A 20,819-nucleotide genomic window follows, 5' to 3' on the forward strand; every position below is an offset into this window, starting at 1 on the left:
GCAGGCCTCACTAGCAGAACCTAACGTGAACTTTTCATCTGATCTCCCTTATCCAGGCCTAAAAATTGTCTCTGGCCACTTGTGAAGGTGGTAGTTATTCTGCTGCTGAATAAATGCTAACATCCCAGTGACAGGTTAGCTTCATGGAAGGCATCTTTGTCTAAATGATTTGTCCTTCCATCAAGAAACCCAACACTCTCCTGCTAAAGATTTTCCAAATAATAATCAAACCTTGTTTTCTCACTTTTAGGCTCAAATTGGCTTAGAGTAAATAAATGCAAGTGGAGCGGCATTTGCCATCCCTCTCTTCTGCTCTTTCTTCTCTTCAGGGACTCAATGAAAATAGATGGTACCTACTCAAGTGTAGCTCTTAGCTACACAAAATATTGAGAAACACTTTACAAATAATTGCTTTGAAGAAAATAGTCATTTATTGTCAAAGCATCCAACATACTGGGATAATCTATAAAGTTTAATAAATCTTTCCAGGGATAAAAGAAACACATAACTATTCAGACTCCATTTCACTGGCACAAAATTACACTTTGTATTAAAAGGAAATACATATTTACATACTGATGACATTCTTCATTGAAGTCCATAATCATTTCATGATACATGCACTTTCCCCTGGAAACTTAAATTGAATGGTGACCCCCTTTTTATTAGTTTTGTTTATTTTTGTAAGAACACAAACCGTCATCGAGAAATGCAGAAAGCATCTCAGGCTCCTCCTTTATATCTAAAATAAATTTTGCCCTTACATATAATTATTACATCTAAACCGTAAGTGCTTAATAATTTAAGTAGAAACGTATGACAAATGCATCAATATGTTGCAATATATGACATTTTTAAAAATGTACCTTTGTTTTTGGGAAAGTGAAAATGCGTGCATTCAAAAGAAAACCCCTCAAACAACCCACTCAATCGAAAATCCACCATCCTGTCTCGTGTGTGCGTGCGTGTGTATGTGTGTGTGTGTGTAGGTCTCCGGTAAACATTTGAATGAGGAGGCTGGGGGGGAAGCACGTGTGCGAGTGTGTCTGTCTGTCTCTGGGGTGCAAAGTTTCAGTAACAAGGAGGTGGTGGATGTCCTCGCATGTTTATTCCTGCAGGTGGCTTGACTGTGCGTGCGCGCGCGTGGAAAGCTGGGGTCCTTTCCGTGTCAGTTATGCGAGGTCATGTGCCTGGAGAGGTGGTGGCGTTCCCTGAAGGACTCGTTGCAAATGGGGCACTTGAGTTTTTCCTCCCGCCGCCGCTTCACCAAGGGCTCCATGGCGTACTCCTTTTTGTGGTGCGACCTCATGTGGTACACCAGGTCGGAGGTCATGCGGAAGGAGGCATTGCACTTGGCGCACCAGTTCTGCGCGGGCAGACACAGCGAGGTGAAGGAGGGCGGCAGCAGCGTGAGCGCCGAGGGCAGCTGCAGCTGCAGGGGCCCGGCTGCCGCCGCCGCCGCCGCCGCCGCCGCGGAGCTCTTGGGCCAGAAGGCGGTGGCGTAGAGGAAGGGGCTCTGCTTGGGAAGGCCGCCGCCGCCGCCGCCGCTCGGCAGGGCCCCGCAGCCTCCGTTCAGATCCGCGGCGCCCTGGAGCTTCACGGCCAGAGGGTCGCCGGCGGCGGGGTAAAGTCTGGTGGGGCCCACGCCGTCGCCGGGGTGGCACGGCTCGAGCGCGCTCAACTTCTGGCCCAGCACGAGCGGGGACAGCTGCGCGAAGGAGCGCGCCGGCTGCGAGAAGGCGCTCTTGCGCTCGTCCGCCGCCGCGCCCTGGCCGCCGCCCGCCCCGCCCGTGGCCCCCGCGCCCCCGCCGGCCCCCGCGCCGCCGCCGCCCCCGCCGCCCAGCTGCGGCACCGAGGTGAAGGCGCTGCTCCGCGCCGGGCTGCCGCTCTCCAGCCGGCCGGGCAGCGGGCCCCCAGGCCGCGGGGCCAGCAGCTTCTCGGCGCCTGCCGGCGACGCGGCCACTGGCGTGGAGGAGCCGCCGCCGCCGCCCGCGTCCTGGTCCTCGGTGGCCGCGCCCCCGCCGTCGGCGGCGGCCTCCTCCTGCAGCCCGGCCGCTCGGGCCGCCTTCTTGACCTCCACGAAGGCGCTGCGCTTGGCCTCGCCGGTCTCGGGGCTGGGCGGCGCGAAGAGGCGGCCGTTCTCTTCCAGGCCGAAGTAGCTGCCCGAGGCGCGGTACTGCTGCGGGGTGCACACCAGGTCCTCCTTGGAGGCAGGCAGGGGCCGCTCCGCGAAGCGGCCCCGGCCCCCCAGCAGCCCCGCGCCGCCGCCGCCGCCCTCCGCCGCCTCGTCCGGGAACTTCCTCTTCCCTTTGCCGCCGCCGCAGGCGTTGCCGTCGGGACTCAGCTCCGCCTCCTGGTGGCCGCCGCCGCCCGGGCCGCCGCCGAGGCTCCGCACCGGGGAGCAGCTGCTGCCTCCCCCGGAGTTCTCCAGCTCCCGGGCCAGGTTGTGAAAGTTCGTGGATGGCTTCGCGCTGTTGCCGCCGCCAGCCGCAGGCGGGGTACTGCCCTCAGGAGAGGGGGCCGGGTAGTGGTGGATGGGGCCGGCTTTGCAGAACTTGGGGCCCGGACCCAAGGGTGCCTCCTGTTGCTGCTGCTGCTGGTCCTTGCCACCGCCGCCGCCCCCGTGATCCTTGGTACCCACGCCGCCGCCTTGCTCGTCTTGGGGGCTCATATCTGCGCTGTGAAGTCTCTTGGGGCAGCGGAAGCGCAGATGCGCCACATAGGGGAACTCAAACTGGAAACGTTGGCTGCATTCCAGGCATGTGTAAGGGGACGACCCTGCTTAGTGAGCAAACATCACACACACAAGCACACACACACACGCGTGCCCGCACCCACACACACGCATACCACATGATTACTCAGCATCGTTTCCAGGCCAGTTTGCCATCACCCCCTTCACAAATCCACCTTCATCTCTCAGGGCCTGAGTGCCTGAGAAAAGAATATTCTGTTCGACCTGATCTAACTTTCCCTCCTGATTTGGAGGGAGTGCAATAATTAAGCCAAGTGTCCCCGATTTATCCTCATCTATCTGTCCCAGCTTCGTTCCGGGCTACATCTCAGAAGCTTGCTGTGAGACGCCCAGAGGGAGGACAGGCGCGCCGATGCGCCAGGGCTAGCCCCCGCCGCTCCCTGCGTCGCTCCCCCGCTACCTAAGGGCCCACACGCAGGTCGCGAGCCAACCTACCATTCATTTTGCTGTGGGATCTAGAGGGGCAGAGCAAGAGTAACTCAGTCAGTTCTTTCCCGTACCAAACTAGTAACTCCTCGTCTTTGGCAATCCTGCGGAGAGAGCGGTAAAACAGCTGTCCATTTTTTATATAGGCTTCAAGGTTCTGCTCTTCCTTATCTCTGGCTGATTGGACCAGACGCAGCCACATGAGACCTTCTGAGGAACCATTTGCCGCTGAGGTGTCTACCTACAGTTTAGGAAAAAGAAAGAATACAAGGAAGGGGGTGGGGGAGGGAGACTCTGGTGAGAGAATGAAGCCAGAGGAACCAGGGCCATTTCCTCCGCGTTATTCTTTTCCAAAAAATTATCTGAGATCAAGCTTCCAAAACTTCCCCCAAGTTGGCACACGTCCTCATGTTTGTAAGCAGCAGGCAAGATAACCATTCTTTGAAAAGCTGCATCAATCCTATAGATTATTTAACATATGGTCTTTTACATATGTTGGTTGAACACTAAATGAGGAAATTTCTGCTTACAATTCAAATTAGTGTTAACCTCTGGAGAATCTACTTCTAAATTATCCCACATTACAGAAGTGTGGGAATTTTGTTTGTTTTGGAAATAAAAAGCAAGCTTAGATCTTAGAAATTCTTCTGTGGCATTCACTCATCTTCTTAATTTTGGCTTAAACAATTAATAGTTTTTCTCTGTAAAGAAAGAATATGAAGGGAGAAGACATCTTCAAACTCTAAGGTGGATTTAATGATGTTTTATTGTCAAATGATTAACATTTTTATTTAAGTACAAACTCTGGGCACTAGCTAGGTCTGCCAGGAGTAAAATTTAGGGGAACAGGAGGCCTCCTAGGTTGGAAGGCAAATGCATCCAATACTTATAATAAAAGTACTTACAGAAAGTACTTAGGATGCAAATAGCCTCAACCCTAGTAAAACCTCCCAAAGACTTAAGAAAGTGGTGTTCATCACCAGGAAAGCCCAGAACTGAGGCACTGATTTAGACATAGCTGGCATTCCAAATCAAATTTTGTCATTTGCTTCCAGAAAATCAATTGACAATAATTTGATCTGTATTTTCCTTGTCCAGTTTTTACTGTGCAAAACAAGATGGCTTGTATTATTCCATTTTCTACATTCAGAAGTTGTCTCACCTTGTCATTGGAATGGTCTTAGTCCATTTTCAATAGGACATTACCTTCATACCCTATGCAAAATCGGCCAATACTTACCCGGAAGATATAAGGGACTGTTCTCTTGTCAGTGGACTTGAGGGCTATAAAAGCTATGCTGTCGTACAGGGAAGTATGGCTCAGGACGCAGGGACCGAATATAGCATTCTCAGGGATGTCACAGGTGGTGTACACGCTGGTAAAAATATCTGTCAGACATTGTTGGACAGCCTTAGCATCTCCATCCCAGATGCCTCGCTGGATGCTGGAATCCTCCATCACTGCAGATAGATACACAGGACAACGAAGTGAGTTACATGACTCCTTTTGCCTCTATGAATCCAGGCAGAACATTTAAACTACTGGAGAGATTTTTCTTGAATTTGCCTGATTTTTGCATAGCTCTTATTTCAGAAATAAAACCAGTGACAAATTAAATCTGGCATATTTTCAAGATGTCAACTAAGGAGTACTTTCCTTTCCATAAAAAAAATTGGAATATTTATTTATTATCTGAGTAGGAGCTCAGAGCGGACTGGCTGCTTGGGAGAAAGAAGCATCAGAGTAGGAGAGACAAGATCATTTTTGCATTACCTTGGGGAAGGACGGGGCAGGATTTAGGGGGTGAGGATAGGGGAGAACAATAGGATTTTTTTTTTCTTACTAGCCTATAGACTTTTCTGACTGAAAGAAACTCTAACCCTAGGGAGAAAGCTCCTCTTCTCTCGTCTTCTGTGTTGAACTGGGTGCCCGGGAGCTGATTTTTTTTTCTTCCAAAGAGGGGAGCAGCATTAGCGAGCAGGCGGAGACAGCCGAGCATGGCGAATGGATTTCCAGTGGAGTGTCAGGGCTACTGATTCCGTGTCAGCTAACCTTTCTCTGCAGCCTACAAGAGGGGACGTATGTCTGCTCATTACCATAATCCAACACTGTCCCTCCGAGGCTTTAATTAAAAGCAGCAAGCAGAGGTAATTATTTCTTTCTCGACATGCTTATTTATGGATGAGGGTGAATCCCAGTTACCTTGTTATACAAGGGGGTGGACTGAGATGCATGTGCCTCATGAAGTGAGCAGGTACAGGGCAGGCCTGAAGTGTCGCCTGTGTGGAATACCGCGTGTGTAATGACTGGTGAATTCTCGCTCCCCTAGGTATGACCCTGTCTGGGCAAAAGCGGGCAGCCCCACTTGAGTCGACCTCCGTGGGCTCTCCAGATGTTTAATCCTCAGCAATTTAGAAAGTAATGCCCGATGGAGGGCTCTCTATTAAGCTGTCATAAAGAGACATCTTCCTTCCTTGGCCACTGGACATCCCCTCCCAAGACTTATCATTTTTAAAAAACAAAGCACGTATGTAAATTTTAAACTGGCTTTGAGCTAAGTGCCTTGTTTACTCTTTCTGACTGATTAAAAGATTCCCCCCAATTGACTTTTCCCCAAAAATGTCCCAATAGGCAGTAATTTACGTATGTTTTGTAAAATTTAAGTAGCAGGGAAGAGTAGACCTAATTATTTTCTTGAGAAGCTGTTCATTATGGAATAATATTAGTGATGTCCATTTTTATCTTAATGTCTATTAACCAATTAATCTTGCAAATGTGATTACAAGGTGGTGCGCTTTTTTTTCTTTCCAGCTAATAGAGCATGAAACTTTGATCAGCTTCTTTTCCCATTCACTCTGCTACATCCCCTAAATGTCAAGAATTCGGCTGTATCTGCCAGAGAGAAATAAGAGAAAATATCCGTAAGGTAGAAACTTACTTTATTATGCTGCAGCACCTATCCCTGGACATTTCTGCTCCACACAAGGTAGTCTTTCCGATCTCCAATTGCAAATTTAAATACATTAAAAAAAAACCCTTCAGAACCTCTCGTCTTCTTTTCAACGGAATCCTATTCTCTCCTTTTCAATTTCCTCAATTCAGCGTTTTATACCCCAATTTCTCCGTTCCTTTTAAAAGTCTCTTTCACACAAGCGCTTCATTGTGCCGGGAGGTCGCCCCGTCACTTCGGGCAACAGCAGGGACGCAATCATTAAAATGCAGTTCTACCTAACAATACGGTGAAAAGATCCTCGCTACGCCGCGCTAATAGGGGTCCGCGTCGCCGCAGCGGCCGCCACGAGCCTGCAGCCGGTCGGTCACAATAACCGCTGGGCGAGAACCTGGACTCTTCCGCCCGAGCGCGGTCGCCTTTGCCACCCGACCTTTCCTAGCTCTGATCCTCCTCTAGGCCCGGGATTCTCATCCGCCGGGGCATCCTCGCCGGAGCCGGCGGGCTCCTGGAAAGCCCATGCCGCCGCCCGCCGCTCGCCCTCCCCTCTAGGCAGGCATTGTCTGGCGGCCGCGCGCTCCCCAGTCGCTTGCTGCTCCGGGAAAGTGCTCCCCATCCGCTCCTCCCTTTGTATAATCTTATTGGCAGTAGAGATCCCCTCAACAATTATTTTCCCCCCCTTCTAGATAATGAGGAGACGAAGGACAAAATTTTCCACTCTCCCCACAAAACCTGCCTTCCTCCCGTCACCCTCTCACACCAATGCAAACAGACTTACCAGGAATAAGATCAGGATCGAATTGCCCAAATAAGGCCACCTGAAATCAGGAGATGCAATCGAGTGCTTCTTTTGCCTATTGTATCACTGTATTTCCATGTCAAGAGGTGTTGGTGTTGCTGTCTTGTAGGCTCTGCCTAAGAGAGGAGAGAGAGATGGAGAGACGGGGAGAGAGAGATAAGCAGAGAGTAAGAGGAGAGAGAGGGAGAGAGAGAGAAAGCGGAGAGAGTTGTACAGATGGACCCGATGCAGTGACTGACTGGCACGCAGACACACACTTTTTGTTTGCTGCACATAATCTGCCCAATGACGCGTGACAGCCCACGTCCCCTCCCTTTAACTCTTTGCTAGGCTGGGCGCTCCCTCCGGCGCCGCCTGCCTGGAAGCGGTCTCTCCGGCCTGGCTGCGCCCGGCAGGTCCTGAGTGCCTTCCCCAACTGGCAACGCCTCTCTGAGCGCGGCCCCGCCCGCTTTTTCCTAAAGCTTCGACCCTCTGGGACTGTAAGGAGGAGAAAATCAGTTTTGGGGTCGGAAAGGGAAGAACCAAAAGAACTGGAGATGGCCTTTTTCCGTTTTCTCTTGGCACTTGGAGAACCTCCGGCAGAGAGCTGGCCACCCAGCGCGCGCACGGACCCGGAGCGCATTTCCGAGTCTCAGTTCTGTGAAGGGGAGGGGGGGTGGTGGGGTGCGGATTAGCCCCGAGGGATTCTCTGGCCATTGAGCTGCCGCTGATTTGCGCAGCTAGTTGCCTGGGGGTGATAAACCGGCTCCAGCTCGCTCCTGGAGCCCTTACACTACCAAGCCCTTCCGAGCAAGATTGAGAAAGGATGCGCTTTCGTGAGAACTTGGCTCAGCCTTTCCGTGGACCCAGAGAAGGGGTAAGGGAGGATGGAGTGGGGACGCCGCCAGACCTCGGGAGGGGATTTGCAGGGGTTTTCTGGTCCCAGGACACAAGTACCTGAACAGGGGCCGGGATGAAGGGGAGATGAGTGGGGAAAACCCGGGTTGCTGGACTCAAGCTGTTCCTGCTCCTCCGCCCTCTGCCTGGCGCGTTCTGTGTAGTCCCGGAGGGGTCCCAGGGTACGGGGCGGCCCGTATTCTCAGACCTCCGGGAGTAGGGAAGAAGGGTGAGTCAAAGTAAAAATTATTACCGTGATGGGCTCCGGAGAGCCTTTCCCGTCGGCCGGTGGTGGGAGAGTGGATGGAGTTGCCGCGGCGGTCTCGGGAGCCTCGTTTGTGCGCTAAGCCACTCAGAGGCGCTGGCCTGCCCCTTTAGTGCAGCAGCTGATACTAATGACTTGAGGTCTTTAACAGCCTGAAAGTTGACTCCTTCCGTAAGGGCCGCAACGTATTTTCTTCAGGAGATCTCGGGATTCTTTTTCGCTGTTCAGTTCTCTACTCCTAAGAGAAGAAAGATCTTTGAATGGTATAGACGCCCCCACTCCCTCAGCCCCACCCACACCACCATTACACTGAAGAGGGCAATCTGTTAGCTTTAGGATAAATCGGATTGTGTAGCCGGCTAAAGGGGACAAAGCAGAACCATGACTTAAGGAGGAGACAGCCTCGTTTTTATCCAGTGTTGAAATAAGGTAAGTGGATTGGGAGTTGGCAAAGAGCAGCTTAAAAGGAAAAGGTGTGCACCGTGTTAGTTTGATCCTCTCGCAGCTCAGCTCGGAGACCTCCCTCGGGAACCCAGTGGGGCGGCGAGCGAGGCACTGAGCACCTTCCCTCGCCGGCGCCTGTAGTCCTAGGAGGCCGGGGAAGGATTTTGCTGAGGAGAAATAAAAAAATGTGCCAGGAATTTCCCACTAAGCGAATTCTCTTCTCCTTGGTCTCTCTCTCTCTCTCTGTTCCCTTCTTTTCATCTGGCTCTGGCCCCCTCCTTTCCCCCCTCCCCCCCCCCCCACCCGCCGTAAGTTCCAGCTCCTTCTGATCAGACAGAGCCCGCTGCCTAGGATTAAGCTGGGACTGGGGGAAAGAAGGGTTGTAAAATCTCCATATATTAGGGAGGAAGGGGGGCATTCTCCCTTAATTTCCAGGTTAGCTGCTGACTTTTCAAAGAAGGCTTCTTAAACTGCAGTTGTCTTTCAACTTAACATATTTCTTTTATGCACAGGTGCACACTTTTAAATAGTTTGGCTAAGGGCGACTGGGAGTGACCAAGGCTCGATGCTGAGGGCTCTCACATGTCTACATATAAGAATCTGCAACTGTATTTAACCACCAATTGTCTTATGACTAGGTGCTCCATTCATCTCTCTCTCACAAGAAAGCATCCCCTCCCCCAATCACTTGTTTAAAGAGAGGGTAGGGAAATTAGAAATGCCAAAAGAATTGCCTCAAACATCTGAAAAATAACCCACAGGGGTGAAGAATAGTGGCCAGATGCTTAAGTGAATTCAGGGAAGAAGAAAAAGGAAAAAGAAAGGGCAGAAGAGACACAGGTATAAACTACAGCAAATTAAGATAAAGAAGTAGCCATAAGAAAGCTTTAGAACCTTAGAAACTATAGCCTGATACAGCAAAGGCATGTGTGTGGAAGGGTGGTGTCCATAAACCTAATTCCATTAGATTGTTGAACAGAACACTCCTCAGAGCCTTCTTTTGCTATTATTTAGAGAACAGGGAACTTGCCTTTCCCAGGAAAAGTCATTGGTCCATGCAAGCCACTTAAAAAAATCCTCTTACATTATTGTAATACATTATTGTAAACATAAAAGCATCCACTCCAGAATGCAGACATTCAGAAAACCTAACACTCTAAATGGAACACATTTTTCTTTTCCCTGGCCTTTCCTCTCTTAAATATAGAGGGCACTTAGACTTTGTCTCCTTTGAGGTACTGAAACCTAGACTCCAGTTTGTATAAAATAATGTTTCTGGTACTTAAGATGGGGATAGCAGAGCTTGACCTTCTAATCTCAAGCTAGAAAACAGCTAAGATTCCATACATCAAAGTGGGGAGAAATGTAGTGAGAATCTGGCCATCAGATGATGTTTCCTCTCAGTTTCACTTTTCTAACCCCTTATTAGATTTCCCCTTCTGATTTCAGATAAAAATCCCCATATAAAAGAATGTCTAATATTTTATGAATCCAACAAACTGTTTGTCTTATGTATTAACTGACTGACATAACAAAAAACCAAATATGGATAAGATTAAGCTTGAAATTCCTACTTTGAGGGTTTTCTAGTATTTTAAGTGGTACACATTTTGTTTGGTAATATAAATGGTCTAAATGACAATCTTAATGGGAGGTAAAGAAAATCTGCAAATTACTTTTATTTCTCTAGAAATTTATGAGCTAAAATGGTACATAAACTTACTTTGAAATCACTCTGCATTACTACTTAGTGGATTCACTGATACTAAGTGAAAGGTTGAGGCATTTATTCAGCCACAAACAGTACTATAAAAATGCATCTCGGTCAATAGTTTTATCTAATTCACATGGAACAATGGGTTTATGCATATATTTGGAGCTTTTTGCCCTGGGATTTTATTTCCTATTAAATGATTAGAGGGATGACAATGAAGAGTGAAGGTATGCTCACCTTGCTCCACTTTAGCAAGCCTTCTTGCAGTTATGGTAAAAATACATGTGTAGGCAACTGCAGTATTGTTTTGGAAGAGAAGGCTAGAGAGAGGTTGATGAATGATTCCCGAGGTGGTACCTTTTATGACCTAAGTGAGAGGGTGGAGAAAGGGTAAGAAAGGAACTCTGATTCTTAGAGAGTGTTAGAATGGAAATGCCATTTCTCCTCCCAGGGTAGAGAGATGCGGCCCACAATATCTCAACTTCTGTGAGAGGAGACAGGTGAAGTGTTTAAGAATTACTCACTTAGAAGGACTATTACCCTATAAGAATGAAAACACATTTTTGTTTCTGTCTCCCTTTCTAGGTCCTGGTTCATCCCCCCTCCAATCCTATTTCCAAAGCACTACACCAGCAAAGGCTTAGTTGTAAAAAAAAAAAAAAAAAAAAAAAAATACATGGCAATTCATGGTGAAAGGAAAAACGCACTGGAAGACAAGAGGATGCCAATGAAGCAGACGGTGGTGGAGACTTTTTCCTAAGCTTATTAATTTCCCACAGGGAGCTCTGTGGAAGGGGCTGTGAGGGTTGGGGGAGGCAGAGAATGGAACTTCATTCTCTGGGGTATTGCACTGCCTAGCCTCACCGTGGAGAATAAGGAACTTTCTAAGGGATAACTTAGAGGCAAGAAGAGGCCGATTTGCTGAGCTGGATGAAGGTTTACAGGAATGGGGGGGAACTTTGCTTCTTATAAATATACACAGCAATTTCCATCTGGGTCTGTTCCTTACCCTAATTATTACAGTTGGTTCATCAGGTGATAAATGAGTGAATGTTTCCCCAGCTGGTCCTGGGAGAGCCAAAGTCTCCAAGGATGGGTAATTTTGTAGCCTGGGAAGAGGAACTCCAGGCTCCCAACTGCGGGGATCATTACTCCCGACTCACGTTTTTCTCTCTTCAGCTTTTCTTTTCTCAGTAAATGGTAGCTGTTTTTAATGCTGCTGCTGCTACTACTACTACTACTACTGTCATTATGATTATAACCTACCTTTCTCAAGTTTAAAACTTTCTCTCTGAGGGGTCTCAGGTTCCTTTTACCCTCGTGTGGGAGTTCAGCTGTGAGCTGGACAGTCTTTGAGAGCTTTGTGTAATTCATTTCCTCTCCTGGATCTGAGCTGTAATCAATTGGCTTAATGGCTTCTGGGTATGACTTCTAGCAGGGCTAGCAAACTGGGGTGATATTGGAGGCAAGTACCACAGATGTGAAATGAATGCCTCATGCTCACCTGTGTGAGTGTGACTTGTGGACGAGATCCAATATCCAGTATCCTAACCCCCTAGATTCTTCCAGCTCTTATACCCCTCCTCAGATGAATATCTAGAGAGCTGGCAAGGAATAACCTGGTTTTCTGTCAAGTCTGCAGGGTACAAAGTCCTTCCCAGACTCAGACATCACAGCCCTTGCATAGATCTCTGTAGAAAGAGTAGAGTGGGAGGAAGGAAAAGTAGGCAGGGCCATAGTCAGCTACTCTGAGCCCGCTCACCCTCTGGGCCAGGCTTTCCAGGCAGACTGGGGACCAAGGCATGTCCAGCAGTCTCACATTGGAGGGAACATCATATTTTGAGAAAACTGACTCTAGGCCTTAGGAATGTCACCAAGTTGAGAGGGTCTACATCAAATTTCTTTACCAGGAGAGGGGACATCATCCCACACTTAGTACCTGAGGCCCACCTTTTCCCTCTTATTTTAGCCTGTATGTAGTTCTTGAGTTAAAATGAGAGGTACTGATGGACACACAGTGGGAACATACTGGGCAGATTCCATTCCCTGATCCCAGCTAGTCCTCCAAGGTGTGGACTTATATTGTAGACTGTGCTGCTGGGCAATGAGCAGCATGAAGCATTCCTCTCCTGGGCAGAAGGGACACAGGCTCAGGACTATCTAGCTTGGAATCTGCCCATGGCATACTTTCCTGAAGTCTGAGGAGAGAGACAGAGACCTGATCTTCTCAAAGAAAAGGGGAGGCAAAACTGAAAAGAAATGAAAAGGATTTGGGGAGTAGACATCAATTAGCAACCACAACAGTGATGATTCACATAGCTTTGTTAGAGCCTTGGGAATATAGTTTAATTTCTTCACAAACTATGCTTTCATACCCAAACTGCTCCCCTGGTCAAATTGCAAACTGGACTCTTTGAGTGAAAACCATCTTTCATGATTTCAGTTTGATGAACTGCAGGTGTTTCATGATTTAATAGAGGGGTGTTAATCTAGCATCAACGGGAAATATCTCCCAAAACATTATATGGAAAGCCTGTAGGTTTTAGCAGATCTTCATAAACACTTTAAAACCACCAATGTAAGTCTTTCTTCAATTCTAACACTTGGAGAAGTGCTCTGCTAAAGAATTCAAAAATCAACTTGTCACAAACAATAGTTAACGGCATGACTACTATAAACAATACTGAATATACATTACGAAGTGGCAGAAATAATAGGCAGGGGGATTGAAACGTATTTGTTCTCTTGAACTTGCTGATTGAAAAGCCAATTCCCAGATAGATTTGATAGTCTTCTGGTAATGTAACATAAAGCTAACCAACATATAATTCAAAATCTCCTCTAGGGTTTTAAGGAAAACCCATATTTAAAAAATAAATAATATCCAAAATTGTCAAATAAATCATTCACAAATTCCTAACAGGAATAAACATACTGAATATGAAGACCTGGATATTGAAATTTCCTGAAGGCCTAGAATTCAGTTTAGGTCTGAACAGTATTATATCTGATCAGACATGGTCTCTTTTGTGTGTGTGTGTGTGTGTGTATGTGTGTTTAAGCAGGTTGGGAGTGAATGTTCTTGAGGGCAACAATTAAAAACAAACTTTCAGGACTGTCATTTTTCTTCGCTGTATGTCCATAGTTGGTGCTCCTTGTTGCATGTTTTCACATAAGATGGTTTTGAGGAAATAGTTTGCGTGAAGTCCTATAGGAGGGCAATTGGTCCTGGAGAAGCAAAATTGAATAGGGTCCTAAAGAACATATTTTCTACCCATGATTTTAGTATCTAGTACTTTGTGTATGCGATCAGATGCCTTATAGCATTATCTACATTCTAGAGTCAGTTTGCCTGAGGCCCTAGGAAGTTAATATTTCCAGACAAGTGCAGATCCTCTGAACTCGTGAAAATCTCCTGGGGACAGTCAATGCGCTTGAGAGTGCAGCAGGTTCCAGTTCTTTCCTGTGGGACTGAATTAGCTGCTCTATCCGCAAAGCCACTCACAGCTGAGTTTGGGCCCAATGTTTGGGCGATAAGGTAAGGCAAGGCACAGAAGCGCCTGCTAGAAGCAGACACTTCCTGATGTCTGGATTCTCCGGTACCTAGGTCTCAGTAAAGGGCACGGGGACGGAGATAAGAGCGCCGAGAAGACCAACGACAGAGACGGGCTTCAATGGGGGTTAATGAGGTCTCTCTGGGAGAGACCCTGGGGAGGGAATACCCCGGCAGAATCACGAAGGGCAAACGCCGCTCCCACTTGTCTGGGATGATTCACCAGGGTGCAGAACCCTGACGCGGGATGAGACCTGGGCAGAACAAGACAAGCCGCCTTCGGCAGAGGCAGAGGGTCGTTGCTTTAGAAGCAGCGCTAGCAAACCGTGAACTTGGGGGCAGGAAGAGGCCACGTGGCACGCTCAGTGCGCTCCAGACACGCCCCGTACGCAGCGCAAGTTAAGGGCCCGCCACGTTTTCTACCTTCTCCAGCCTCCTGCCGCCTCCCTGGCATTAGTGCCTACACTTACTCCCTGCTAGGCAACCAATTTCCGCGCGTAAAAGCGTCCTAAGGACTGGGCTGAGGGACCAGCAATCTCCTTTCACCCCCACCACCATCCCCGCCCCCTGCGCGCGGCGCGTCCTCGCCCCGCGAGTCCCTCCCCCGCGACCGCCTTTCCCAGGGCAGAAGTCCGTGTTCGACCTCTTACTAGCTGGGCTGCCAGTGACCTCTTCCAGTCTTGGTTTGCCTCCTTGGGCAAACTAAGGCTGGCAAGAGCTGCCTCCGGGTCGCAGTGAGGACTCAGTGAGGGAACGAGGGCGAGCAAGCTTTGGAAAGCCAGTTGCTGAGCAGATGGTAAGGGATTACTTCCAAGAGCCAGGGTCAGTGTTATTTCAGCCTTGGACATCCCAGAGAGGTCTCAATGCCTTCATTAAGGAACATTCTCCTTAGTTAGAAGTCTGGAGAACTGACCCAAGAAGGACCAACAAGTCAGGTTCAGGCCACAACGCCAACGGGGGAACTAGACTGCCTGGGTTCGAATCCCAGCTCCTGACGCTGGGCAGGTAATTTAACCGGTCTCTGCTTCAGGCCTTCATCTGTGAAGCGAGGGTAATAAAGGAAACTCTCTTCATACAGTTATTGTGAGGGCTGAGTTGATATTTAGCAACCGCAGGGAACAACGCTTGGCACCTAGTAAATACCCATTTCACTGCTGGCTGTTGTTAGCGTTACAGCACTGCCTTGGCTTCCTCATTAGGAAATTTGGGAATTGTATTGTGCACCGGCTTTCAAAGCCACTCAGTGAAGGCTGAGGATTTCTCGATGTTTCTAGGGAGATTGGGAGGACGCACTGGAGGATCAAGTAGGCAGGAGGAATCAGGGATCCTCTCTACTGCCGAGGGAAGGGCCCGAACGTCCCAGTCACAGGCCGTGATCCCTACTAACTCCTCCCCTCTTTAAGGAAGAGGAGCGGGGCTCTGCCTGGAGGCCGGGCAACGGACTTCCAGCCCCGTCGCCCACCGGGGAGTGCCTTCTTTAGGCCTGGAAGCGGCGCCACGTTAGAAACGCAGGGAAGTCTGGCCGGCTCGGACCGAGGCAGTGCGACCTCGTGAGCGAGAAGCACGTGAACGCCTCGCTGGCTGGCTCTTGTGCCGCCGCCAGAAAGCCGAGGCCCGGGAGGGCAGAGACACCTGGGGCCCGGCCGCCCGCCAGATCTGGGCTCCGGGCCCCCGGGCAGCGCGGCTCCTCCTCTACTTCGAAGAGCCGCGGCCCAGCAGAAGCGCTCAGAGACTGGCGGGCCCTCTCCCCGCACTCAGGTCTGGACAGGTGGCCAGACGAAGCCACGTTGCCCGGGGCCGCAGCCTGGCGGCACACACCGACTCCCCAACAGCGCGGGCTCCACCGTGCCCGCCTTCAGGCCCCGCCCCCGGCGCGGGGCATTGTGGGCCGCCGGCCGATGAGCCCCAAGTCGCGCCCAGGGCCTCCTCTCCGGGCTCCGCGCCGCTGTCGCGCAGCCGCAGCGCTGAGCAGGTGAGTTGCGTTCGCGCCACGCCTACAGTCTCTCGCTGCGACACCTCCCATCTAGGTAGGGGACCCGCAACAGAGGGCAGCTGTGGGTCCCTCATTGCTCATTCTTCTGAAGGTTCCGAGAGGCAGTGGTGGAGAGCTCGAAATTTAGGATCCTAGACACCTGTGTTTGAACCCCAGATCTGCAGTCTACTAGCTGTGTGTCTTTGAGCAAATCACCTAATCCCTCTGAACTTTAGTTTCCTCATTTGTAAAATAGCAAAAACAACATTATCTCCTAGGGTGGCTATGAGTATTGCAAGGGCAAGCCTGGGTTCAGATCCCAGCTGGACCACTTGCTTGGGTTAGTTGGCCTCTTTGTGCTTCCGTTTCCTGTGAAGGAAGGGGATCTGTGACCGAGGGATAATACTTAAGTCAAAGGGCCATAAGAATTAAATGCGATAAGCCTGGCAGAGCATTCATTCTAGCACGTTGTAAGAGCCCAAACAGTTAACTATTTAAAGCATCTCAGCGCCTGCCACTTTGAAGTACTGGGTTAATTTTTATCCTTAGCTTTCCTGCCCCACTTTTTCTCCTCTTCAGAGAGAAACAAAGTGCAAAGGTGCATGTCGGTGTGAGGAGTGGTAATGCATGCAGAATTGGGAAGAAGTAGCTTGTGGCCAAAAGCTGTTACACTTCTGGAAGCTGAATGCCTTTCCTTCTGGCCGTTCCCGGTCGGTTTCTAGGGACAAGGTAAAAGTCTAGGAAAGGCAGGGAAAAAGGAGCTTAGAACATGGAAGGTGCTCAACAAATGTTTCTTGAGTCACAAGTGGCATTTCGATTATTAAGGAGGCAAGGAGACTGTGGGGAGATGCAGACTTGGGGTTGGCTTCCGTCTGTCTGTGCATGGCTGCTAGTGGGCGTCTTGAGAGAGCATTTCTGTATGACCTTATGTCGTGGCCCCTGAAGGGGAAGATCTCAGAGAGGAGATGGAAGAGAGGGGGCACTGCTCTAGGGGGACAGGTTTGGGGAACAGTAGGAGCAAGGGGGTGCATCTCCCTGCAAACGGAGAAGGTATACAGCAGACACAGAGCATACCTGACTCCAGAGAAGTAAAACTCAGATCAGGGGAAGAAAAGAGAAAAGATATAGGGGTGAATTATTTGGGGGCAAATTAGGCCTCCAGTGTAGGGTTGGAATCTGTATATTCCCCAAAGCTTGAAAATTCAATTTGGAGTCCAAAAGCTTACATTCACAGATACCCCTTAGTCATCCCTACAGCTCAGACCCTTTCAGAGTAGGGGACCATACCTCACCACCCTATGCGTCATCATTGCCTTGCTCCTTCAACACTAGTGTCCTCCTCTGACTTTTTGGATGAGAGCACTTACATCCTTCATGGTTCTCTTTAAATAATAGGATAATGGAGGATGATGCTTTACCTGGCAACTAACAGGACATCTGGGAAAACACGGCCCCAAACAGCATTCCAGACCATACCCTTCTGCTTTTTCCCCCCCCCCGAGGGCAGAGAATGTTGATGCACAACCACCCCCTAAGGTATTTCATAAACTTCTGCTCTTAGTCTGCTCTCCTCTCAGACCCAGACTAAAAAGTGCTGTTAGCAGAAAGAAGAATAAAATAAAGTAAAACCAATTCCTTAGTGTTTTGACCCCCCCTCCCTGAAAGGAGACAACCTGTGAGAAGGAGCTGCAACTTGGACGAGATTTATTTTTCCTGGCCATAAATCTCATCCCCTTGTTCCTCTGCCCAACGAAGCATGATAAAGTTCTTTTCCATAAAGTATTCAGTCTTAGAGCCACAAAGCTCCCCCAATCAGTAGCCATCTGCTTCTACCATAACTGCTGCTCCCGAAGCAGGGAAAGCAGCAGCAGAGAAAGGGCACCACTGTTAGGCTGCTGGACAAATGAGGAGACTGAATGAATAGCTTTGGTTTTCCTTGTGTATCTGTATCTATAGAGACAGGAGAAGAAAGGCCGCATTATATTGATACAACAATTGTAAAACAAAACACGGAAGAGGCATCTAAAGGGCAATATCGCATGCATCAGGGGTCTCCTGATAAAAGGGGGGCTAACAGATTTATAGAAACCTTTAATTGGTTTTCAATTGAAAGCTAAAGAGGCTGGGGCGAAGCTGTGAAGAGTGGCAAAGTGCTCTCCTTCAGCCGTCTGGGAGGCGTGATCGATTTCATGGAGGGAGGAAAGAGAATCCGGAACCGCCCGTCTCCTCTGCGCCGGCAGCGGGCGACTCCGCGATACCAGCTTTCCTCTTTGGCCTGGGAGTTACTGATAGGATCACAACCACAGAATCTCTCGATTCTCTCTCCGCACCACCCTCCTCTTCCTTGTTCCCTTACCCCCATCCTCCTTCAGACTAGTAGACAAGTGGAGAGGGAAGGAAAGGATGCAAAAGTAAATCTAACTTCCCATCCCCAGAAGAAATAGACCCGGGTTAGAAACACCGGGCTTTACACCTTTTCCTCCGCGGGTTGGGAGGCCTCTTTGAAAGAAAGAGGATTGCCTCCCTCACCCCACCCCAGTCCTCTCTTCTCTCCTTTTCTACACTCAAACAGGAAAAGCTAACCATCACAGGAGCCTCTCCACTTCTGTGGTAAGTCTTTGCTGGCGCCCACTGGGTGTATTGCAGAGCGGAGCTCTCCACTCCGCCCGCACCCGCGCCTTTGCTTTAACCCCTTCCTGCGCGGTCCGCAGCGCCCCCAGGAGCCTCGGCTGGCAGTGCCCACCCACACAGCAGCCGCTACGTCCGTCCGTCCGTTCTTAAGGCTAATTTATTGGCCCGGCCCTCCATTACCTTTTTCGATTTCCTAATTAATCAAAGATAAAAGGCAATGGTGCAAATTACGATTATGAGAGAACTGGTAGACGGTTTTGAATAAAATGGGAGAAGGGAAATATGATTAACTGGACGACATGATAGTGAAATCTCAAGTGCGAGGAACAGGCCTCAAGGCGTCAAACCCTGACCCCTTCGTGTTGCAGGTGGACCCCTCCACCTGCCCTAGCGTCGTCCCAAGGGGACAGTCCTCAAATTAGGTCACTTGGGTCTGAAGCCTTCGAGGGAGAGAGAATGGAGTTTCCTCTCGGACTCCCAACCTCACTAGGCGCCTGCCGCCCAGCTTCCTCTCCCCCTCCCCGCGCCCACTCCGCTGCCGCCTCTCGGGATTTCAGGACCCCTCGCCCGTGAGTCCACTCCATATCGCGAGCGCCTTTGGATCGAAGTGCACTCCATTATTTCGCTACTGTGCCGCAAGTCTCACACAGTTTTCCTTCTGTCTTTCAACCTCCCTCTAGTGAGGCTAACTCCTCGTGAAATTACAGGCAAATTAGTCTAGTAGGTCAGAGATTGCATTTGCTCGTGTAACGGATTAATAGAGTCCCTGTCTGATGCTGCTTTCCAGAATTACGTTCGGGATTAAAAGGCAGACACTGCACGGGCGCACATTTTGCATTCGCTGGTGGTTGTGATTAATGTTTCCGAGGGGATTTGTGCTGGGAGCTTATGGAACGTGCTTTCGGGGGTCTAATGCCCGACGGCATCAGCGCAGGGGCGAGCAGAGGGGCTGGGGGCGCGCGCCAGGGCGCTGCCGGATTAGAGAAGACGTCAGAGGGGCGCGGGGCGCCCGGGTCTTTTAGCGCTTCCCCACCCCTCATCCCCCGCTTCCGAGGAAAGCAGTGAGGACTGTCCCGGGAGGCGGACTTTAGGTCTTTTAGGCGTATGTGAAAGGGAAAGATGCCCTCGAATGTCCTGACTTCTGGGTGGGAAAAAGGGACTCAGTACCAAGCCACTGAACTTCATACATCTGTCTAGTAAGGGGAATTGCGAGCTCTGTGTTCAGAGGAAGCGCTGCTCCGAAACGCATCACTCACCCCCAAATCAGAGTCGCCGGGCCTGGAGAGAATGACCTCAACCCCCGCGAGCCGCCATTCTCAGAGCTGCTTTTTTGGGCATACAGGGAGGCACCTGGGGAGAGAAGCCAGCGCCTGGGCAGGAAATACATCCCCCTTCCCACCATCCCTAGTGGGCGGACAAACCCTCCCCGAGCGGGTGAAGAGACAAGGGAAGGAGAGGAAAGTTCCAGGATGCAAGGGGGAGGGCGAGGAGAAGGAAGGGAACCTGGCAAGCAAGGAAAAAGAAAAGCAAACAGGAAGAGAGAGAGAAGACGGTAGTGAAAAGAGAGAAGATGGGAAGGGGGGGGGGTGGGTGGCAGCTGGTGGGCATTACCGCTTTCCGGCAGAAGGGGGCACCTTTCTGGCCGAGACAGTCTTCCACTGGGCTGGGGAGGATGCCTAGGCAGAGACGCCCTCCGGCCCGGCACCAGGGTGCTGGGCGCCCCCTCCTGGCGGCTGCGCGGCCGCTCTGTGCTGTCCCGCGGGTGTTCCTGACCAGCGACTGCTCTGCCCGCGGCGACGGGGAGGTGGTGGTGGTGCGGGGAGGAAGGGCAGGGGTGGAGTAGGGGTTCGAGGGTGGTGCCGGAACGGCCAAGCTCCCCGCTTCCCACCCTGCTCCCCCGCGGCTTCCTCACCTGGGGCCTGCAGGGCTCCTTCCCTGAGATCACGCCTCCTGCTTGCCCCTGGGCGGCCCAGCTTCCGCCCTAATCCGAGCCTGCGGAGGAGCCCGCTCTCCTCGCAGAGCGGCCGGGTCTCCGCTGCAGCAGCTGGCAGGGAGGGAGCGACCGCCGGCTGCTGCCGGGCGGTGTCTGGGGGCCGCGAGCCGAGCGCGAGGAGCCGCCATCTGGAGCCTCGGCGGCGGGCGGGGGTGCGAGAGCAAGGGAAGGGGCTGGCAGCTCGGCCCGTAGCGGGAGAAGGGCAGGGATCTGCGCGTGGAGCGGCCGAGTGCTGGGTGTGTGTGGTAGGGGAGTGTGCGTGAGGGGGGATGGCCCCTGGGGAGGAGGAACAGCGGCTTGCCCCTCTCAAGTCCCTGAATTCCCGGACAGTCCCACTGGCTGGTCTAGCAAAGGAGCGGGGGACCAGCTGCAGGGGTGGGGTAGAGAACTGGGAGTGGGGAACCAAAACACTCCTACACGCGGACACAGCCGCTGTCCTC

The 20,819-nt window shown here is 50.8% G+C and overlaps 2 protein-coding genes across 17 annotated transcripts in view; one reads left to right on the forward strand and one right to left on the reverse strand.

Moving 5' to 3' along the window:
- Positions 1 to 408: 408 nt before the first annotated feature.
- Positions 409 to 20,437, reverse strand: PRDM8 (PR/SET domain 8). 13 transcript variants are annotated; one of them, XM_070505551.1, is made up of 11 exons: positions 20,299 to 20,437; positions 19,643 to 19,736; positions 8,554 to 8,683; positions 8,061 to 8,310; positions 6,911 to 7,047; positions 6,121 to 6,182; positions 5,385 to 5,461; positions 5,063 to 5,247; positions 4,422 to 4,642; positions 3,191 to 3,422; positions 409 to 2,781 (listed from the first exon to the last, which is right to left on the reverse strand). In XM_070505551.1, exons 9-11 carry the CDS (start codon positions 4,638 to 4,640, stop codon positions 1,169 to 1,171), a joined length of 2,064 nt encoding a protein of 687 aa, XP_070361652.1. In that variant the 5' UTR covers positions 4,641 to 4,642; positions 5,063 to 5,247; positions 5,385 to 5,461; positions 6,121 to 6,182; positions 6,911 to 7,047; positions 8,061 to 8,310; positions 8,554 to 8,683; positions 19,643 to 19,736; positions 20,299 to 20,437; the 3' UTR covers positions 409 to 1,168. The 13 variants fall into 13 exon arrangements, with proteins under 13 accessions (XP_070361652.1, XP_070361653.1, XP_070361654.1 ...); XM_070505552.1 differs by lacking the exon at positions 6,121 to 6,182; XM_070505553.1 differs by lacking the exon at positions 5,385 to 5,461.
- Positions 15,400 to 20,819, forward strand: part of ANTXR2 (ANTXR cell adhesion molecule 2) — a 233,451-nt gene continuing 228,031 nt past the window's right edge. The window contains exon 1 of one of the 4 annotated variants that reach the window (XM_070505556.1): positions 15,400 to 15,755. In XM_070505556.1, coding sequence (XP_070361657.1) covers positions 15,682 to 15,755 — 74 coding nt within the window. In that variant the 5' untranslated portion in view covers positions 15,400 to 15,681. Of the gene's footprint in view, positions 15,756 to 18,032; positions 18,366 to 20,408; positions 20,616 to 20,819 lie in introns of those variants that run through there. The other 3 variants (XM_070505557.1, XM_070505561.1, XM_070505560.1) reach the window with 3 other exon arrangements.

The sequence above is a fragment of the Equus asinus genome, chromosome 3 (genome assembly GCF_041296235.1).
Source record: "Equus asinus isolate D_3611 breed Donkey chromosome 3, EquAss-T2T_v2, whole genome shotgun sequence".
NCBI classification, from domain to species: Eukaryota; Metazoa; Chordata; class Mammalia; order Perissodactyla; family Equidae; genus Equus; species Equus asinus.

Excerpts from the sequence above, each read along its gene's own strand:
- PRDM8 (XM_070505547.1), bottom strand. Across the intron at positions 3,423-4,421 it reads CAGTCCCTTATATCTTCCGG|GTAGACACCTCAGCGGCAAA; the intron begins GTAAGTATTGGC and ends CCTAAACTGTAG. Across the intron at positions 2,782-3,190 it reads ATCCCACAGCAAAATGAATG|CAGGGTCGTCCCCTTACACA; the intron begins GTAGGTTGGCTC and ends TTGCTCACTAAG.